Source organism: Mycteria americana, chromosome 1 (genome assembly GCF_035582795.1).
Source record: "Mycteria americana isolate JAX WOST 10 ecotype Jacksonville Zoo and Gardens chromosome 1, USCA_MyAme_1.0, whole genome shotgun sequence".
NCBI lineage: Eukaryota > Metazoa > Chordata > Aves > Ciconiiformes > Ciconiidae > Mycteria > Mycteria americana.
In genome coordinates this window covers 68,993,728-69,010,904 of record NC_134365.1, presented here as the reverse complement: position 1 = coordinate 69,010,904, position 17,177 = coordinate 68,993,728, and the positions used below count along the sequence as shown (strand labels likewise).

General features: G+C 37.5%; 1 protein-coding gene across 3 annotated transcripts in view; it reads right to left on the bottom strand.

Moving 5' to 3' along the window:
- Positions 1–17,177, bottom strand: part of ERC1 (ELKS/RAB6-interacting/CAST family member 1) — a 315,343-nt gene that overhangs the window by 217,639 nt on the left and 80,527 nt on the right. For 2 of the 3 annotated variants that reach the window (XM_075504308.1, XM_075504315.1), the window contains exons 4-7: positions 10,665–10,739; positions 8,428–8,583; positions 5,414–5,497; positions 2,652–2,819 (exon numbers count right to left, since the gene is read on the bottom strand). In XM_075504308.1, the coding sequence (XP_075360423.1) occupies positions 2,652–2,819; positions 5,414–5,497; positions 8,428–8,583; positions 10,665–10,739 (483 nt within the window). The remainder of the gene's footprint in view (positions 1–2,651; positions 2,820–5,413; positions 5,498–8,427; positions 8,584–10,664; positions 10,740–17,177) is intronic. The other variant, XM_075504326.1, reaches the window with a different exon arrangement.

The window sequence follows — 17,177 nt, the reverse complement described above, 5'->3', positions numbered from 1 at the left end:
TTGTGAAGACAGAAGGAAAGTAACTGTGTATGATGATTTAATTGTTGAGCTTTCTGTCAAGAACATCAGCAAGGATGAAAAAGATGTGATTATCTTTCAAAAAGTATAAATATCTTCTTGGAATTACATAAAAATTCTCAGGAACATAAATGAATCATTCAAAATATCTATTCTGACACCATGCAATAGCCTGATAATCAACAACAGCTCGTATGTGTTAAATCCGTACCAGATTGCTACATCTTACTGTGGAGAACATGCTAGACTGTATTGAATCCATTAAATCTATCATAAAAACATCATTCTAAAACAGTATCATTAATGTTTTAGCAACTCCTTACTGAAAGACAGACAGAAAATAATCTTTCACTGTTACTGCAGTTGCTATGTTTCACTTACAATATGTGGAAGCAAACTATGTGAATAAACTAAAAGCAGTAAGTAGAAAATCTCTCTCACCCTTCCCTCCCACCTCCCGCCTTTCAGCCACGTTTTATTAGTAAAAAAGAGTTTGCACGTTTCAGAGGAAGAACCAGATTTGGTTTTGTATTGTGGTGCTATATGAGAATCTCATTTGGAAGAACCCAGTGAAGGACAAATATTCACAATGGTTATTTAGTAATATTACAAGTTAGAGAGTAGAATAATTTTCTATATTAAAGAAACTCCTTTGGCCTTCAGCTAGAATGAAATCAAAATGTTCGTCTTTTAACTTGTTAATAAAGTACATTCTTTCAAGAACTTCATCTCTCATGGGCAGAAAATTACTGCTTTTTATTATTTAAAAGTATGAAGAGAAATGTGTTTCTAGCTTTGTAGGTTTGTCACAAAACTGCACAGTGATTTAATATATCTATATTATTTTCAATCACTGTAATGGATCAAAATCTGCAATTCACATTTTAAAACGTTTATTTACCTAATACCTACTTCCAATGATATTTTGAAATGTAAATATTTTTAAAAATAAACACGTACGAATCTAGGGTACATTCCTGACTAGCAAAAAAGAATGAACAAATTTAACAAGAAGTTTATGACTGTAAACTAGCACACTTTCACAGTTATACCAACTAATGCAAATGAACCTTGTCTCAAGTGAATAATCCAGAAGTATCAATATAAAATAAAAGCAGAAATTCAAAATTAAGGTTTCTAGCTTGTAGAATTAAGTCACAACTAAAATTGGTCACTTAACCCATTTTCTTTCTGTCCAATAGGAAACCAGGAAGGCAAGTTTTTAACGGCTTTTTTTTTTTTAAAAAAGATAAGATTTTGAGTGCATACCTATCTCTTTTTGTTCCAGAGAAGCTTAACACCTCTCCATCTGCTATCTCCTCCCTGTTCAGTCACCTCAAATTATTTACCCATCTGAAATTATCTGTTAATTCAATCAAGTTTAACACAGAGCTATCATTCTCAGTTTGTACTTAAACTTCAAAAGTGCTGCCCTTATTTCAGACGTGGATAAACTTGTGGGCCCTGTCTGAATTTCCTTCCATATCTGTGTCAGTTAAATCTAATAACTAAAGATATTATCTCTCCCTGCAAGACTTCTGTCACTCACAGTCTTTCACTGTCATGTCTACAACAGTACTGCTTTAAAGGAAACCGATTCTGCAATTTCAACTTCCAAATAAATCTGAGAATAATCAGAAAAGCCATCTTAGAACATCAAAAGATATTTACTGTGTAACTTGATTTCTGCATGTGAACAAGGTCATGTGCACCCATAGATTCACCGAACATGGCTAAAGGAAAGCTACATGAGGGTAAAAAGTTCAAATAAATTCTCTTACACTCTTGTAACATGGAATCTTTCTACCAGTGTTACCCTCAAGTTTTCTGCATGCCTATTTCATAGCTCCTTTGGCTTTTTACTGTTTTAGCTGTAACAACACAAATATTTTTTGATGCATGACCGCCATCTTTTGGACTTCTACTAACACTACAATTTTCCAAGCCGGGATTGAAATGCTCTCTTCACGCAACATTTCATGCTTGTTCTTCAAGAATGTCCAGAAGCAATAAATTTACGCTGTATTTATTATTCATGTGATGTTCAGATATACACTTGTGTCTTACATAATATGATTATGCATTGACTGCATTGATTAAGCATTTCTTATCGAAACACAGTTTTGAAAATATTTTTCCTTTATCTTGGAATATGCATCAAAAAACATGAAAGCCCATATTTCAGCTGTAAGCACAGGCTTACATGCAAGAGTTCCCATACATGCTGACAGTAGCAGTGAAGCCTCAGCAAGTTGTGTGCTACTGGAATACTCTTTCTTTCTCTGCTCTCTTTTAGCTACAAGGTCATTGGAAATAAATCCCCCCAGCTCAGGCATTGCAACTTCCAATTTAGCTGTGCCTAGGAAAAATAATATTAGTGACTGCACATTAGTGGAGCATGTAGTACAAGTGTGTATCCATTCACAGGAATATGCATGTGCTTATACACACATATGTGTCTTTACGATCAATCCTCCCGTCTAGAGAATCAAACATATAATCAAAGATACAACGTGCTCAGAACAAGGAGTACTGAATGACTATGGGATATAACCTAAGCAAGAAGAAAAGAAATAATGCTTTTTATTTCTTTGTCTATGAAAAGTCAGTAAGTACAGAATTTTCCATTTCACCTCTGTCTGCAGGATAGCAGCTCTTTGCTCCTTAGCTGTAAGAGACTCTTTCAGAACTTCAATATGTTGCTTGCTGTCAGAGAACTGATTTGTGAGGGTCTCCAGCTTTGTCTGCAAGGCCAGCAACTCGGTGTCTTTGCGTGACAGCTCCTGTTTCACCTGACCAATCTGAAAAAGAAAGAAAAGATGGGCAAAGGAAAAAATAATTTACACTGTCCTTACAAAAACAACTATAAATTCACATAACTACCAACAAACAGTATGATACTCTACACTTATGCCACGGAATTGTGAAGCCTTCAGTTACGTTGAATGGAAGGCCAGCAAAAATTTGTGTCACAAGCAAAAGAAACAAGGAAAAAGAGGGGGAAGCAATAGCATCAATTTTTCAAGAGAGGTCCTTTTTAACAGAGTCAGTCTATTGTTAGTGATCTTTCAAAGGACTGACCAAACCCATTTACTTAGCAGGGATAAGTTTTCAATGAAGATGAAGCAGAACTGTAATGAGAATGTAACCTTACCCTGTAGTATCATAAAAGATGAGATACCTACAGGTCTCTCTCAGAAGCATGATGTTTGCTTTGAAATGTCAAACGAGCAGGTTTCTGTCCATCTCTCCATCCATCAATCCAGCCTCACGCGTACAGAGTGTGTAAAGACACCTTTACTTTTCCCACTATTTACGAAATGAGCATTTCAATCTTCTAAGAAATACCTTTTTAATTTATGGAAGCTTCTTAAAGCAGATACAAATATACATCAAAAAACCATGAAAACTGTTTTTGGAATTGCACTTTGTTGAGAGCAATTTCCTAGATTTAATTTAGTGACTTAAATCAGTATGGAAATACCAATTTATTTTAACAAATGTAGGTTGGAGACATACAGTAAGAAATTTAAAAAGTGAAGCATTGAAATGAGATGAAATCTCATTCTAAGTGCAGTCCTCACCCAGGACAATTTTGATGTAAATCTGGAGAAAAAAAAAAAAATTAACTAAAGAGGACAGGGAAGTCTAAAGGTAGACTTATGTCCAAGTTTATAACCAACTTTCTGGTTTGCCTCCAATACATCTCACAGAATAAAATAGTAATGTTTTACTTTTACATATTATATAGCAGAGGTGGACATATCTCTAAAAACTAAACAGTTTTCTCTTTTTTAACTTGAACAATTTTGTTTGTGACATTAAAAAAAAATCCTTGAATCTCTAAAGTATGTTGTTCAATGCTTCAAAACAGAAATTAAAGGACATCACCGACTGAGAAAAATTGTCCACGTCATCTTCCATTTTTGGGAATGTGTCAAGAACAAAATTAAATTGATATAAGCAATAATTATTTTTTTTAATTAGAATAAATGCACGTACTAGTAGAAATAACTGAGAGGAAAAGCTTGGGTAGATGTGGTTTTATCTTGACAACACTGTTTCCATAATGGGCAATTAAAGAAAGAAAACTCTTTACCGAAGAGTATTAAAATAGCATCAAAAGATGTCATCAAGGACTCCGGTGTTCCAATGTGCAACAGCGTACATGAGGAGATAAGGAAGAAGGGGAGCGGAAGAAGGAGGACGTTTATCTCAAAAAACCTCACAAAACCTGATTTTTTAAAATGGAATAATGGGAAGAAGTATAAGAAGGATTTAATTTTATAGAACTATTCAATAGTTTATTGTTCACTTAATTCAAACATACTAGGTTGTTTTTTTCATATTTTTACTAGAAGCAGGTATGTCCACAGAATGATTTCACCACCTATCTAAAGTAGATACAAAAGTACTGATGTTAGCAGCACTATTTCTGCTGTCAGCTACTGGCCAATACAACCAGTTGCACAATACCACTAGGCACAGCAGAATAGCTGGGAAGATATGAATTATTTACTGCTAGTTATGTTTTCTGGAGTACCTAAAAAAAAAAGCCTCCTTAAAAATTTCAGATGACACAAACTTTTTAAACTAGTTGGTAGCCTGAATTATAGTAAAGCTTTCTCAAACCAGTTTTGTCTTTCTTTGAAAAGATAAAATTATTTTTGGAGTCATCTCTGAAGAGATGTGTCCCCTAAATACTTGTGTTTTGGTGAAATGCTCTCATCTAAACACGGCCACATTTCGTTACATTAACATTCCCATGTAGCACCCTAAGATCATTCTCTCTGGAAATGCCCATTTCAGAGCTGTAAGCCCACACTGCCAATGTGCTAAAGCTCTTTAGGAAGAATGCAGTGCATACCATTCCAAGTTGCAAGGGAAGTTAAGGCAGCATTTAGTGCTCACTAATGCACTAATTTCACAGCAAAGGAATAACCTAAATTCATGCTGCTAAAATGAAACAATCAGTTTTAAAAAGCGTTCAGCATCCAATTTTTGTTACTTTTTGTGAAACAATGTTAAGAGGGTTGAGCACATGTTTTCAAATTATTTTTGTTCTACTAGGGAAAGCAAATCTCTTTGGAAGTCCGGCCCCAAAATGGGTGCTGAATACTTTTGAAAATCTGCTTCAATAGGGAAGAATAAGTTACTGCTAAAACAGCTAATACCATTAAAAAAACAAATACAGATGTTCAGTTGAAGAGTGATGTTATGGACACCAAAACCATGTGAACAAAGAGGCAGCTACCAGGCTGAGCAGGCTGTTAGTTCTATTGTTATATCAAGTCATAAAGAAGGTAAGAGAAGAAAAGCTACCCCAAAAGCCAGAGAGCTAGCAAGCCTCAGTGAATGGCCACTGCACACAAAAGATAAATCTTACTGCAGAGACCTCGGCCTGGAGACCAGCCACTCTTTTTTTCAGGTCCTCCCCTTGAGCCTCTTTGGCACTTAGCTCTTCCTTCAGTTGCTCTACCTGTCACGACATTGTTATGCTTTTAAATATTTATCATTTGTCAGCTTCTAGTTAGCCTGTTTCAGTCCGAGTAACTAAAAGTGACGAAGAACTGAACAGAAGGATCAACACTGGTCACTCATTTTCTCTTCCATTCTTCGTTAAGTCTTCTCAAAACTTTTATGTCTCTGTAATTTCATATAGGCTGCCAGACAAGAATTTGATTATGAAATAAAGATGTATAGTTACGGTTATGTTTATATATGTCAAGGTTTTGAAACTGGAATTCATGAGGAAATTAGGACAGTCAAAGGGACATTTTTCAGTTTAAGAGAAATAAAGTTAATTGTCAAGATACAGCCACAGATGACTATACAATACAATACTGAAAAAATAAATATGTAATTACAAAACAGGTAGGACAGCAAGATCTCAAGATTGGAGCTGGCTATGAGTCATGAGTGAATAGTTATCAAAAAGGAGCAAATTTTCTGCAGGAAAATAAAGGAGCAGACACAGCAGACGGAAGACATCCAGAAACTGAGTAGCTGAACAGATCTATAGGCCCACAGAGGAAGAGGAGAGGGGGAAATTGAAGAGTTGCTAACAAGGGGAGAAGGGAAGGAGAAGGGAAGGAGAAGGGAAGGAGAAGGGAAGGAGAAGGGAAGGAGAAGGGAAGGAGAAGGGAAGGAGAAGGGAAGGAGAAGGGAAGGAGAAGGGAAGGAGAAGGGAAGGAGAAGGGAAGGAGAAGGGAAGGAGAAGGGAAGGAGAAGGGAAGGAGAAGGGAAGGAGAAGGGAAGGAGAAGGGAAGGAGAAGGGAAGGAGAAGGGAAGGAGAAGGGAAGGAGAAGGGAAGGAGAAGGGAAGGAGAAGGGAAGGAGAAGGGAAGGAGAAGGGAAGGAGAAGGGAAGGAGAAGGGAAGGAGAAGGGAAGGAGAAGGGAAGGAGAAGGGAAGGAGAAGGGAAGGAGAAGGGAAGGAGAAGGGAAGGAGAAGGGAAGGAGAAGGGAAGGAGAAGGGAAGGAGAAGGGAAGGAGAAGGGAAGGAGAAGGGAAGGAGAAGGGAAGGAGAAGGGAAGGAGAAGGGAAGGAGAAGGGAAGGAGAAGGGAAGGAGAAGGGAAGGAGAAGGGAAGGAGAAGGGAAGGAGAAGGGAAGGAGAAGGGAAGGAGAAGGGAAGGAGAAGGGAAGGAGAAGGGAAGGAGAAGGGAAGGAGAAGGGAAGGAGAAGGGAAGGAGAAGGGAAGGAGAAGGGAAGGAGAAGGGAAGGAGAAGGGAAGGAGAAGGGAAGGAGAAGGGAAGGAGAAGGGAAGGAGAAGGGAAGGAGAAGGGAAGGAGAAGGGAAGGAGAAGGGAAGGAGAAGGGAAGGAGAAGGGAAGGAGAAGGGAAGGAGAAGGGAAGGAGAGGGGAAGGAGAGGGGAAGGAGAGGGGAAGGAGAGGGGAAGGAGAGGGGAAGGAGAGGGGAAGGAGAGGGGAAGGAGAGGGGAAGGAGAGGGGAAGGAGAAGGGAAGGAGAAGGGAAGGAGAGGGGAAGGAGAAGGGAAGGAGAAGGGAAGGAGAAGGGAAGGAGAAGGGAAGGAGAAGGGAAGGAGAAGGGAAGGAGAAGGGAAGGAGAAGGGAAGGAGAAGGGAAGGAGAAGGGAAGGAGAAGGGAAGGAGAAGGGAAGGAGAAGGGAAGGAGAAGGGAAGGAGAAGGGAAGGAGAAGGGAAGGAGAAGGGAAGGAGAAGGGAAGGAGAAGGGAAGGAGAAGGGAAGGAGAAGGGAAGGAGAAGGGAAGGAGAAGGGAAGGAGAAGGAAGGAGAAGGGAAGGAGAAGGGAAGGAAGGAAGAGGTGCTAAAATAATCTCTCCATTCCTAATTTCTTCTAGGAATTGAAAGGTATCATTCAATTCCTAGAAGCAACTCAGTGGGATAAAGGGCAAAAATATAAAAGAACAGATGTGGTTATTTTGAGGTAAATCAGTGAGCTGGTGTGAGGGAAGTGGAAGAAACACATACTTATTCCATGTTTCTATTTTAGGGCATGTAACACTTCTCCAAGAAACTTTCTCCAGCATTCTTTTTTCAACAAATAATTTCAAGCAGGACAAATGCAGTAGGTTACAATTGTTCAGGACCTAGTAGAGTAATTTTCAACCTCTGTTCCTGGGATTTGTACACTGCTTGCAGGGAGTATGCAAAAGCTAACTAAGAAAAGCAGGACTGCTCATAGTATACTTAAATTTACTGTACAAGGTGGCCTGAATCTTCATTAGAAAATGTTAGGGCCCACTAAAAGACTGTGAAACACTTTGTTTCTTTGGGAGAAACGAAAAATGAATTGACTTTTGGCTACAGGCAATTCAGTAGTCAGTGCCCATCTTTATACCTGAGGATCAACATGTCTCTCTGCTGTATTTGTCCTGTATTCCCCAATGGCATAAATTAACGTTGGCACCACCACTGTTCTAGAATCTACCCTCATTCTGACTCCACTACTAGAAGGAGAGTGTAATGGAAAGCCATTATAGTGACAGTTCCTGCTCTTTTCAGCCTTTACATATTAGAAAGAACTACTAGTTATAGTACAAGAGTTGCAAAAAGAAACACTCTTTTTTCAATAGACTACATTTGAAAAGACTCTAGACCAAATAAAACCTAAAACTATAATGGATTAGCAATGGTCTAAAGATAAACACAAAATCCTTCTGAAATAAGAGAAACTTAAGTGTGACAGTAAAAGCAGAATTTGGACCACTGGCCTTACTGAACCACCATTATAACATTTTCAAATTTGAACCTAAAATTCTCTTAAATATTTTTAAGTTATTTTAGTGGCTTCATGGCAGAATACAAATAAATTCTCTTTCCCAGCACTCAAAGGGGAACCCAGACTGTAACTCCTTACTGAAGTATGAAAATTTCTCTCATCTGTTCGCTAAGCTCAGTTTATCTTACTACTGTCATTGGTTTTCTCAGTACCTTATTTTTCATGAATTTGGAATGACTACGGTACACCTCCATTTGCTTCATTTCCTCTTCACGCTCCTCTGTGCTCAGAGCTCCATTTGACTTCAACATCTGAATCTCCTCTTCCAAATCCCGGAGGCCACGCTCCATGGAAGAAATTTTTGAATCCTGAAAACGATTAGAAGAGACAGATAAAGATACACAGTTAGATGATTTATTAACATACCATTGGAGTAAAAAAAAGGAAATTTGTTGGACATGTACCTGCCCCTGAAATTTGCTCCTGAAGTTCCTACAGAAATCAGTCTACACCTTTTTACATAGCACCTGGCTGAGTGCTCAAGTACTCATTTTTCAATTTTTTATACCTTTCAAGGAAAGCAAGAGTTTAGTACTGAAAGAAAGCATGGCTAGGGGCAGGGATACAGTATATGATGAATAAATACAGGAACATGAAAAAACGTTGCCTTGTAATGCAAAGCCAGCATAAAACAGACAAATTTAATTCTAATTGAATGAACAGCAAAATGTGACTGCAAGAATAGCAAAAAAATGGGTTTGTGCTACTAGTAATTTAAGTGGGGTCACAAATGCAGAACATAAAAAGCACCATACGCAAGCAAAAGATGCAACAATCTAGTTTTGAGTGGATAAAGCAGTAGAGGATCCTTCAAGTATTTTGGCTCGTATATACAACACATAAAACATTTCCATGGTTAAAAAATATACATCTGGAAAAATTAAAAAGTCAATCTACCATTATGCTCATAGTTTTACAGGACAATCGGAGGTTTTCAATCTACTTTGTTTACCGCTTCTTTAGAAGTCTTATGTGTTAGGAACAGCAAGAACAGACTCATACAGCACACAGAGCTTCATGCATACTCATGAACATGGATATGTGTTTATGAATTGTAATCTCTTAAAGCAGTCTATTTTTTTTATTTCATTTCTCCAAAATATTTCATCTTTCCTGAAATACAGGTAAGATTTGAAATTATCCTCCACTCTTTCATAGACCAATCCTTTGTAAACTTTTTTTTGTCTGATAATCAAAGCACAGCGGAAAAAAAGCATGAAGGATTTTCACATATAGATTTTCATTCATGAGATAAGATTTTTCTAAAGGACCATTAAGAAGATATAGTCGGATCTCCTGCTTAATTTTTGGTACTTAAGTTAAAATCGGTAAAGCAGTCTTTTGCAACAAAAAACTAGAGAGGTAGTAAGGTGAAGTGATCTGTTGTAATTCACAACAGTATTTCGTTTCAGTGCTCACATCATTTCCCAGAAATACTGGTGTTTCTCTTTTGATAGTAAAGTTGGCTGATTGTTACCAGATGCTCAATTAGTTTTCATTACTATGGACCACAAAGATGACTAATAAAAGAAACACGGTAAATGAAAGGCTCCAGAGTAGAAAGATGGGAAATTACTATGGAAAACATTGAGATGGAATGGGAAGAATTGGAAAGGAAAAAAAGAAGGAAAATGAAAGAAAAAGGGACCAATAGAAGAAGGAGGGAGAAAGGGAGGATACAGAAATGGAAGAGAATAGTTTGCAAAGACAGTTTCCCAATTTTTTAACTGTATTTGTCCAAACCCTGTCTGCTGTACTTTATGGACCATACAATATGAAATATGATTGCATAAAGCTCTGTAAACCACACACTCCACTTGTGGCTCCTGACCTCTTGGCAAATTGCCATTGTTCCATTAGATACTTGAGTTAAAGGTTTAAGAATTCAATCACAAATTCATCTCGAAAAGCTAGGTTTACGATGACACACAAACATCTTTCTAGCTATATGACCCATTCTTTAAGTGGGTTCTGAGTTTGCAAATTGCTAACTTTGTTGACACACAGAACGTAAAGCAGTATTTCAAATGTTGATATATGTTGATGTATGTTGATACTATAAAAAGAAAATAACCCACATCATCATAAAAACCTACTAATCCATCATTCCCATCCTTGTAATACCATAGACTCTTGGTTAACTTAAAGAAATATGCTGCTGCAGGCAGACAGAAAGCAGGTTTTTACTGTGTCATGAAGCAGCTCCGTCTCTTCACTGATCAATAATAAAAAAAAAACAATAATAAATAATAAAATAGTATAAAATAAATATATTTATTTTACATTAGAAGACTGACAGAAGTGTATGGTATTTGGTAGAGTCGCCTTTCATATGAAAACCCATTTTCCAGAGAACAAACTCTACTGCTGCCTATACGCAATCATTTACCTTCATCTCAATAACAGTTTGCAGAGCCTTTGTCTTGGCTGTGTCAGGAGCATTTTCAAATCGACGATGGATCTCCTGTACCAGCAGAAAAGAAAGCAAGAGTTAGTCTAACAGCATTTTGCCCCACTTACCAAATACAACAAAATTACTAGAAGCTTCTCTTTCTAATACATAGCATAATTCTATGCTGCTTTCTGATGTTACAAGTTCATACATTTTGTTTTATCATTTCTCATATCAAAGAAAGGATAAGTGAAAGTTCATTCAACAGAATCACAGCCTCAGTGAAAAAGCCACAAAAGAAATGGCATCTTTGACTACCTACTTACTCAAAATAAACACTGAAATGACAGCTGAGTCTAATAAAACCCCCTATTATCTGCCTGCTAAACTAATCTAAACTATTACTAGTTTCTCATGGAAGACATACACATAATTTATTTGACTAGATGCTTACTGGAAACAATAATGCTATGGTTTCTGTTTCAACAAGCTATAGGGTGCAGCTGTTGCGATAATTCTCTTTTTCCGACTTTTTTACCCCAGAGTAGCAATGTTTAATTATGCATGATGAAAATCTTTCTCCACTGGGCCTCGAACGCAGCTGAAAGTACATGACTGGATAGCACGTTGCTCTAGAAGCTCAGAGTACGCAGACAGGAGGACACCAAAGTCCATGTGATATTTCTATTGATGTGAATTCACAGAACTAGCATACTTTGGACTGCTCGCTAAGGAATAAAATGATAGAAAGCTGAAACAACTTGTTCTACCATATAAAGTAGTTAGGGGTTTCAAACCAACAAGTGGGAATACAGGAGAAACAATATAGTATCTATTCCACTTTTTAATTCTTTGTCTTAAAATCATATTGTCCTTGCACCACACACTAATGTTAAACGTAGGAATGTGAATACTGTTAGAATGTTAATATTATATGACATAAAAATACTTTGGTGCCCACAGAATATGAACTGTGGTATCAGTTAACCTAACAACAAATTGTGTATGTGCTCACACACCCAGTTTAACCACCCACTCCCTTCAAACACCTAAAAGACAAATCCAAAAAGCCATCCACAAACTTATATTTTCAATAGACATGGTGAAGAGATAACATTTTGTATGGTAGTCATACATACAACTTGCTCCATATGATTAATTATTTGAATGAGAAAGGCGGAGTTGTATAGTGCTTTTCAAAATACTGAAAACACTACTTGTCTTGTAAGATTGTTAAGTGCTCTTACATAGCTGTGAAGTGAGCGAGATAGAAATGGTTAGTGATATGAAACGGGCCACAAAAAGAATTTTGCATAAATTTGGCACAAGGACATTTGCATAAGTTGATGCCTGTGAATGGTAGTAACAAGAAAATCCAGTAGAAGGTTTGTCTGTCTTTAAATACTATACTTGTGTATTTCCTGAGAAGCTATTTTTACAAGTATGTTCGCAGTGTAGGGTGGTATTTTCTGAAAAAAATACCTCCTGAAAAAATAAACCAGAAAACCCTTCTAAATATATTTGTTTCTCCCATAGTCAACAGAAAAGTTGAGAGCCTCTGGTCACGTATCACTGACACTATGTAGACCAGAGTGGACCAATACCACTATTATTATTCTACTTACCTGTACCTGCATTCACGTAATGGATTTACTCAAATCTAAACAGCCTAGCCAGACTTTTCTTTTGGCCCAAGATCTCCTGTACCTGCCTGTAATGTACACAACCAAAGAAAGGGCAGTGTGCATTCCTCTCTGTTCTTCTTCTCAACTGATGGCCAAAGCACAGCATAATCAGTAGTTTCTCATCACCAGCCTTCCACACTGTTCATCTCCAGAGCTCTTCCACTTTTGCATCTGCCTACAGGGTTAGGGGCATGCTTCCTTTTGTCTACAGTCAAACAGATACGGCTTCTACCTATTCAACAGGTTTTAAATCAATGAGGCAGCCACTTTATCTTGAATATGGTGATGTTAAATCGAAGGAGGGGGAACATACTACACCACGATGCTCTTGCCAGGGGGTTGATCACAGGGCCATCTAAAGACTGCAGGCATTATCTCTGGGATCATCTCCTTAGCAGAGCTGTAAGCTTTTTTGAAGCAGACAGCCGTCAGCCCAACTGAACCTTTTTCTACCATCTCCTGTACCCACCCTCAGAAGAAGAAAAAAGAAGCTGTCAGCACACAGGATATCATCAGTACAAGCTGGACCAACATCCTCATGTCACTTCTATTACCTACTCCATCTTCAGCATTTTTCTCGAGACACATCAATGAAACTACTTTTCCAGTCTGTCTCCACTACTTACCACCCCAGTTGCCACCTCTTCAGGGGTAATATTTTAAAGATTTATTTGGTTATGCTGCTATACATACTGTTAGCAAAGAAGCTCATTATGAGGTTGAATTTGCTTTAAAAATGTCATTTCGGCTAAGCATAGCACAGTCTGCCACATACTCTGCCCATAAGAAACTCAGAGCTTATCTTACTACCCTCAACCAAGGATCAGAGACAAAAATCATAGTGCTACATATTGCCTTAATAAGAATAAGCTATGATGAGCTTCTAACACTCAAGACCAGCCTGAGCATTTAGAAATACGACAGGGAGCAGATCCAACACCCTCCACCTGTTTCCCAGTGCTCTTACCAGTACCTGTCATGAAAAACATGACTCTTCTTCAGTGTCCTTGCAAAGGACACTTTTAGAAACTGAGAAAACAAAAGATAAGAAGGTCAAAAAATAATATGCCAAAAGTCTATTTTGAACAACGTATTATTTTTATTTTAGTAGTGCAATTACTTACTAGATAATTTCCACTTGTGCAGGGACATGGTCTCTGACGTGAGAACATAAAAGCAACTACTCCTATGGAAATGGAATAGACGGACTACACAGTAGGAGAACAGCATGTCACTAAAGGGATGCTGACACAACACTGTCTGCTTTTTACATTGCACAGCATTTTCCCAAATAGAAAATTATTCTAAGCTTTTTCTTTAGAAATGCCTTTATCTCCACTGTCTGAAGTGATGCTTTGCACTTCGGCAAAGGAAATGTCCTACTTCTATCATCTTAAGTAATTCCACTGTGATTTGGATGACATAACCTGCTGAAAAACAACACCTCCCACCTCTTGACTGCATAGTAAGGACTTAATTTGGCAACATGCCCATGATTCTGAAGAGCCTGAAAACAGGGCTACAGGCAGACTGAGCCTCCCTAGAACACAGATTTAAGTGTGGCTGCTGAAGGAAGGTGGTGCATAGACATCCTTCTTAATTGTGAAATACAGGTTATGTACTTATCTTTCAGTCGCAGAATGAAGAAATACTAATATAATATATCTCTGATGTATTCAGATTCTATTGTGGACACACAACACATAGATGAATGAAAATTAGTATTTTCATCTTCAAAACAGGACTTTGCACAGTAATTGAAAGCATAGGGCCACACACAGATATCAGCATCAGAAAAATACAAAACTAATCCTTCATTCCTTGCAAGTTATCCATTCTGATAAAGCATTATTCCTTTGTTCTACTTTCATACATAAAGAATTTTCACATGTAACCGATATTGTTCCATAACAGATTAGTAAACTCCAGTTTGGCACTAGTGCTACCACTACAGGTATGCCATGTCCACTTTGTGGGTCTACAATTTAAAAACAATATTGATACACTAAAGAGAGTTCAAAGAATGACTGCAGGAGCATAATCTGTCTTTAGAATAAAAAAATCAAAACAAAAATTATGGTACAAATTGATCACAACTTTAAAGTACCTTCACGGGCAGCAAAAATTCAAAATGGGTTGTTCTGTCCAAAAAACATTAAGATTCAATAACTAGAAACTGAAGGCTAGAAATAGTCAGAAGTTGTAAACCCTGTGGCCACCTTAACCAGAGCTGGAGTTGGTACTTCATCACTACTAATTTTTAATTAAGAATAGCTATCTTCCTTTAAAAAAAATCTACTTCAAAAAAAGATATAAACTAAAGGTGTGCATCGTATTACATCTGCCAAGTAGGTCTGCAAGGTAGCACAGTACGCCTATGAGAAACAATACTGTAATTTTCTGGTCAGCATAATTACATAGAACAGCTGATCAAACGTACTGAAAACACTGAATATGTAAAGAATAGCTGTGATAAAGTGATTTTAATGCACCATAAAGAATGACAAATTCTGTAGGTTTCTTCTTGACCAAGAAATGCCAAAAGAATTGAAAATTAGAGAATATAGCTTAGAATTGAAGGAGTCCTCAATACTGAGCAGTATCAGCACTATTTCTTAAAAATATTAACAAATGATACACATGTGCATAATAATGAAGGGAGGAATTTAATCAGAACCTTTTCTTCCTTCATAACCTGGCCATATCATTCATTGTTATCCCCTCAGTTACTCCTGCCTCTGATTTTGCATGGGATTTGGAAGAAATGTGAAGGTGCGGTTTTAAGCAATGATGTTTTTATAGTGGAGTAGGCTGTATGCTTAAAAATACAGTAACTTATCTCTCAGTAGCACCACAAGATAAGCACTTTCCAAAGCAAAAAAGGACATGCCTTCCATTTCCTGCAGAACCTACATAATCAGGCAGCATGTATCACACAGGGAATAAGAAAAATATGCTCTTTCATACATTAATTTCTTTTTAAAAAAAATGATAAAAATATGATGTGCAATTAAAAACACAGCTGTAATTCTGACTTATTTTATCTTAACTGGCCTACCCATGTCTTTGTATGATCAAATATGATGTTCTGTGCAGGATCTTTGCATCATTCAGTGGATTGGATAATTTTAGTTAACTAAAAAATATTTGTTTTTATTCTCCAACATGTAGTCTAGGCCCTACTAAGTGAATGTTATACCTTTTGTACTTAAAAGTTTAGTTTCCCAGATGACTTTTCCGTCAATCTTTCATGTCTAAATCTTTAAAAGATTTTAGCAACCTAGTTCCAGTTAATTACAATGAAATGCGAATGTTACAACCAAAGGAAAATTTCACGAGCATCCATCAGTTCAGTATTAACTATCATTGTTAATTTTAGAAGTGTTTTAATAGAGCTATAAGATCACATAGATCTATAATTGTGTAGAAGGACAAATTGTACCTGACTAACCTGATTTCCTTCTACAATGAAGTAACTGGCGGTATGGGTTAGTGGTGAGCCATGGGTGTTGCATGTCTTGACTTAAGGCCTTCGACATGGCCTCCAAACATCCTTGCAGCCAAATTGGTGAGATACAGACTGGATAAGTGGTTAACAAGGTGGGTGGAAAATTAGCTGGACTGTCAGGCTCAAAGCCTGGTGATCAGCAGTATGAAGTCCAGTGGGTAGCTGCTTACTACTGACAATCCTCAGAGGCCAATACTGTGAGCGATACTGTTCAGTGCCTTTATTAATGACCTGAACGATGGGATAGATAGCACTCGCAGCAAGTTTGCAATTATATGAAATTTGGGAAAGACAGGAGTTGGGAAGACATTACTTGGGAGTAAGCAGTGAACCCTTGCTGTTTAAAAACCAAAACAAACAAACAAAAAACCCAACTGCATCCTGGGCTGTATTAGCAAGAGTATACAACCAGAAGGGAAGCAGTTAATCCTCTCTATGCAGCTCTTGCGAGACCACTGCTGGAGTACTGTGCCCAATTTTGGGCTCCCCAGTACAAGGAAGACATTGTAAAGATGAAGAGAGTCCAACAGACAGCCACCAAGATGGCTGGGGCTGGAACATATGATGTAAGAGGATAAGATGCGACTGGGTTTGTTCAGCTGAAAAGAAGGCTTGGACGGAACCTTGATGCTCTCTAGAACTATCTAACTGGAAGCTGTAGAGATGACAGAGACAAAAGTCTTTTCAGAATTGCACAGTAGAAGGATGACAGGCAATAGGCAAAAGTTGCAGCACAGAAAATTCTGACTTGGTAATATGGAAAAGAATTTACCAGGAGAGCAACCAAATGCTGGACCAGGTGCCCAGAGAGGTTGTGGAATCCCCATCACTTGAAATTGCCGATTTGAGCAGGAGGTTGCATGAAATGACCTCTGGCAGAGCCCTTCAACCTGCATGACTCATCTACATAAATATCTTTACTAACTGGGACCAAAAGGTGACTGGATAGTATTACAATTGTTTAGTTTCAGGATTTTTATGAGTATTTTTCAGAAAGTACTCGATACCAGTAATTTTAACTTCTATTTCAGCAACACGTAAAACTGAACTGAAACAAGAATGTCTAATAAGAGTCCTGTATAATTTATCTCATTACTATTAGAGTTTTGCTACTAAAAAGGTATAGTTATACAAGTTTGGAACCAATAATCATGGTAGTTTCTTCAGAAATTATTTCTGTATTTTTCCACTTGTCATTTCCTGCATTTGCAAACACAATCAACATAATTCCCTGAAAAATAAATTGATTGCATTAATAAAGAGCATAACTTTGAAAGATGTGCTGAAAATTGCACACACATCAATGATGGAGGGTAC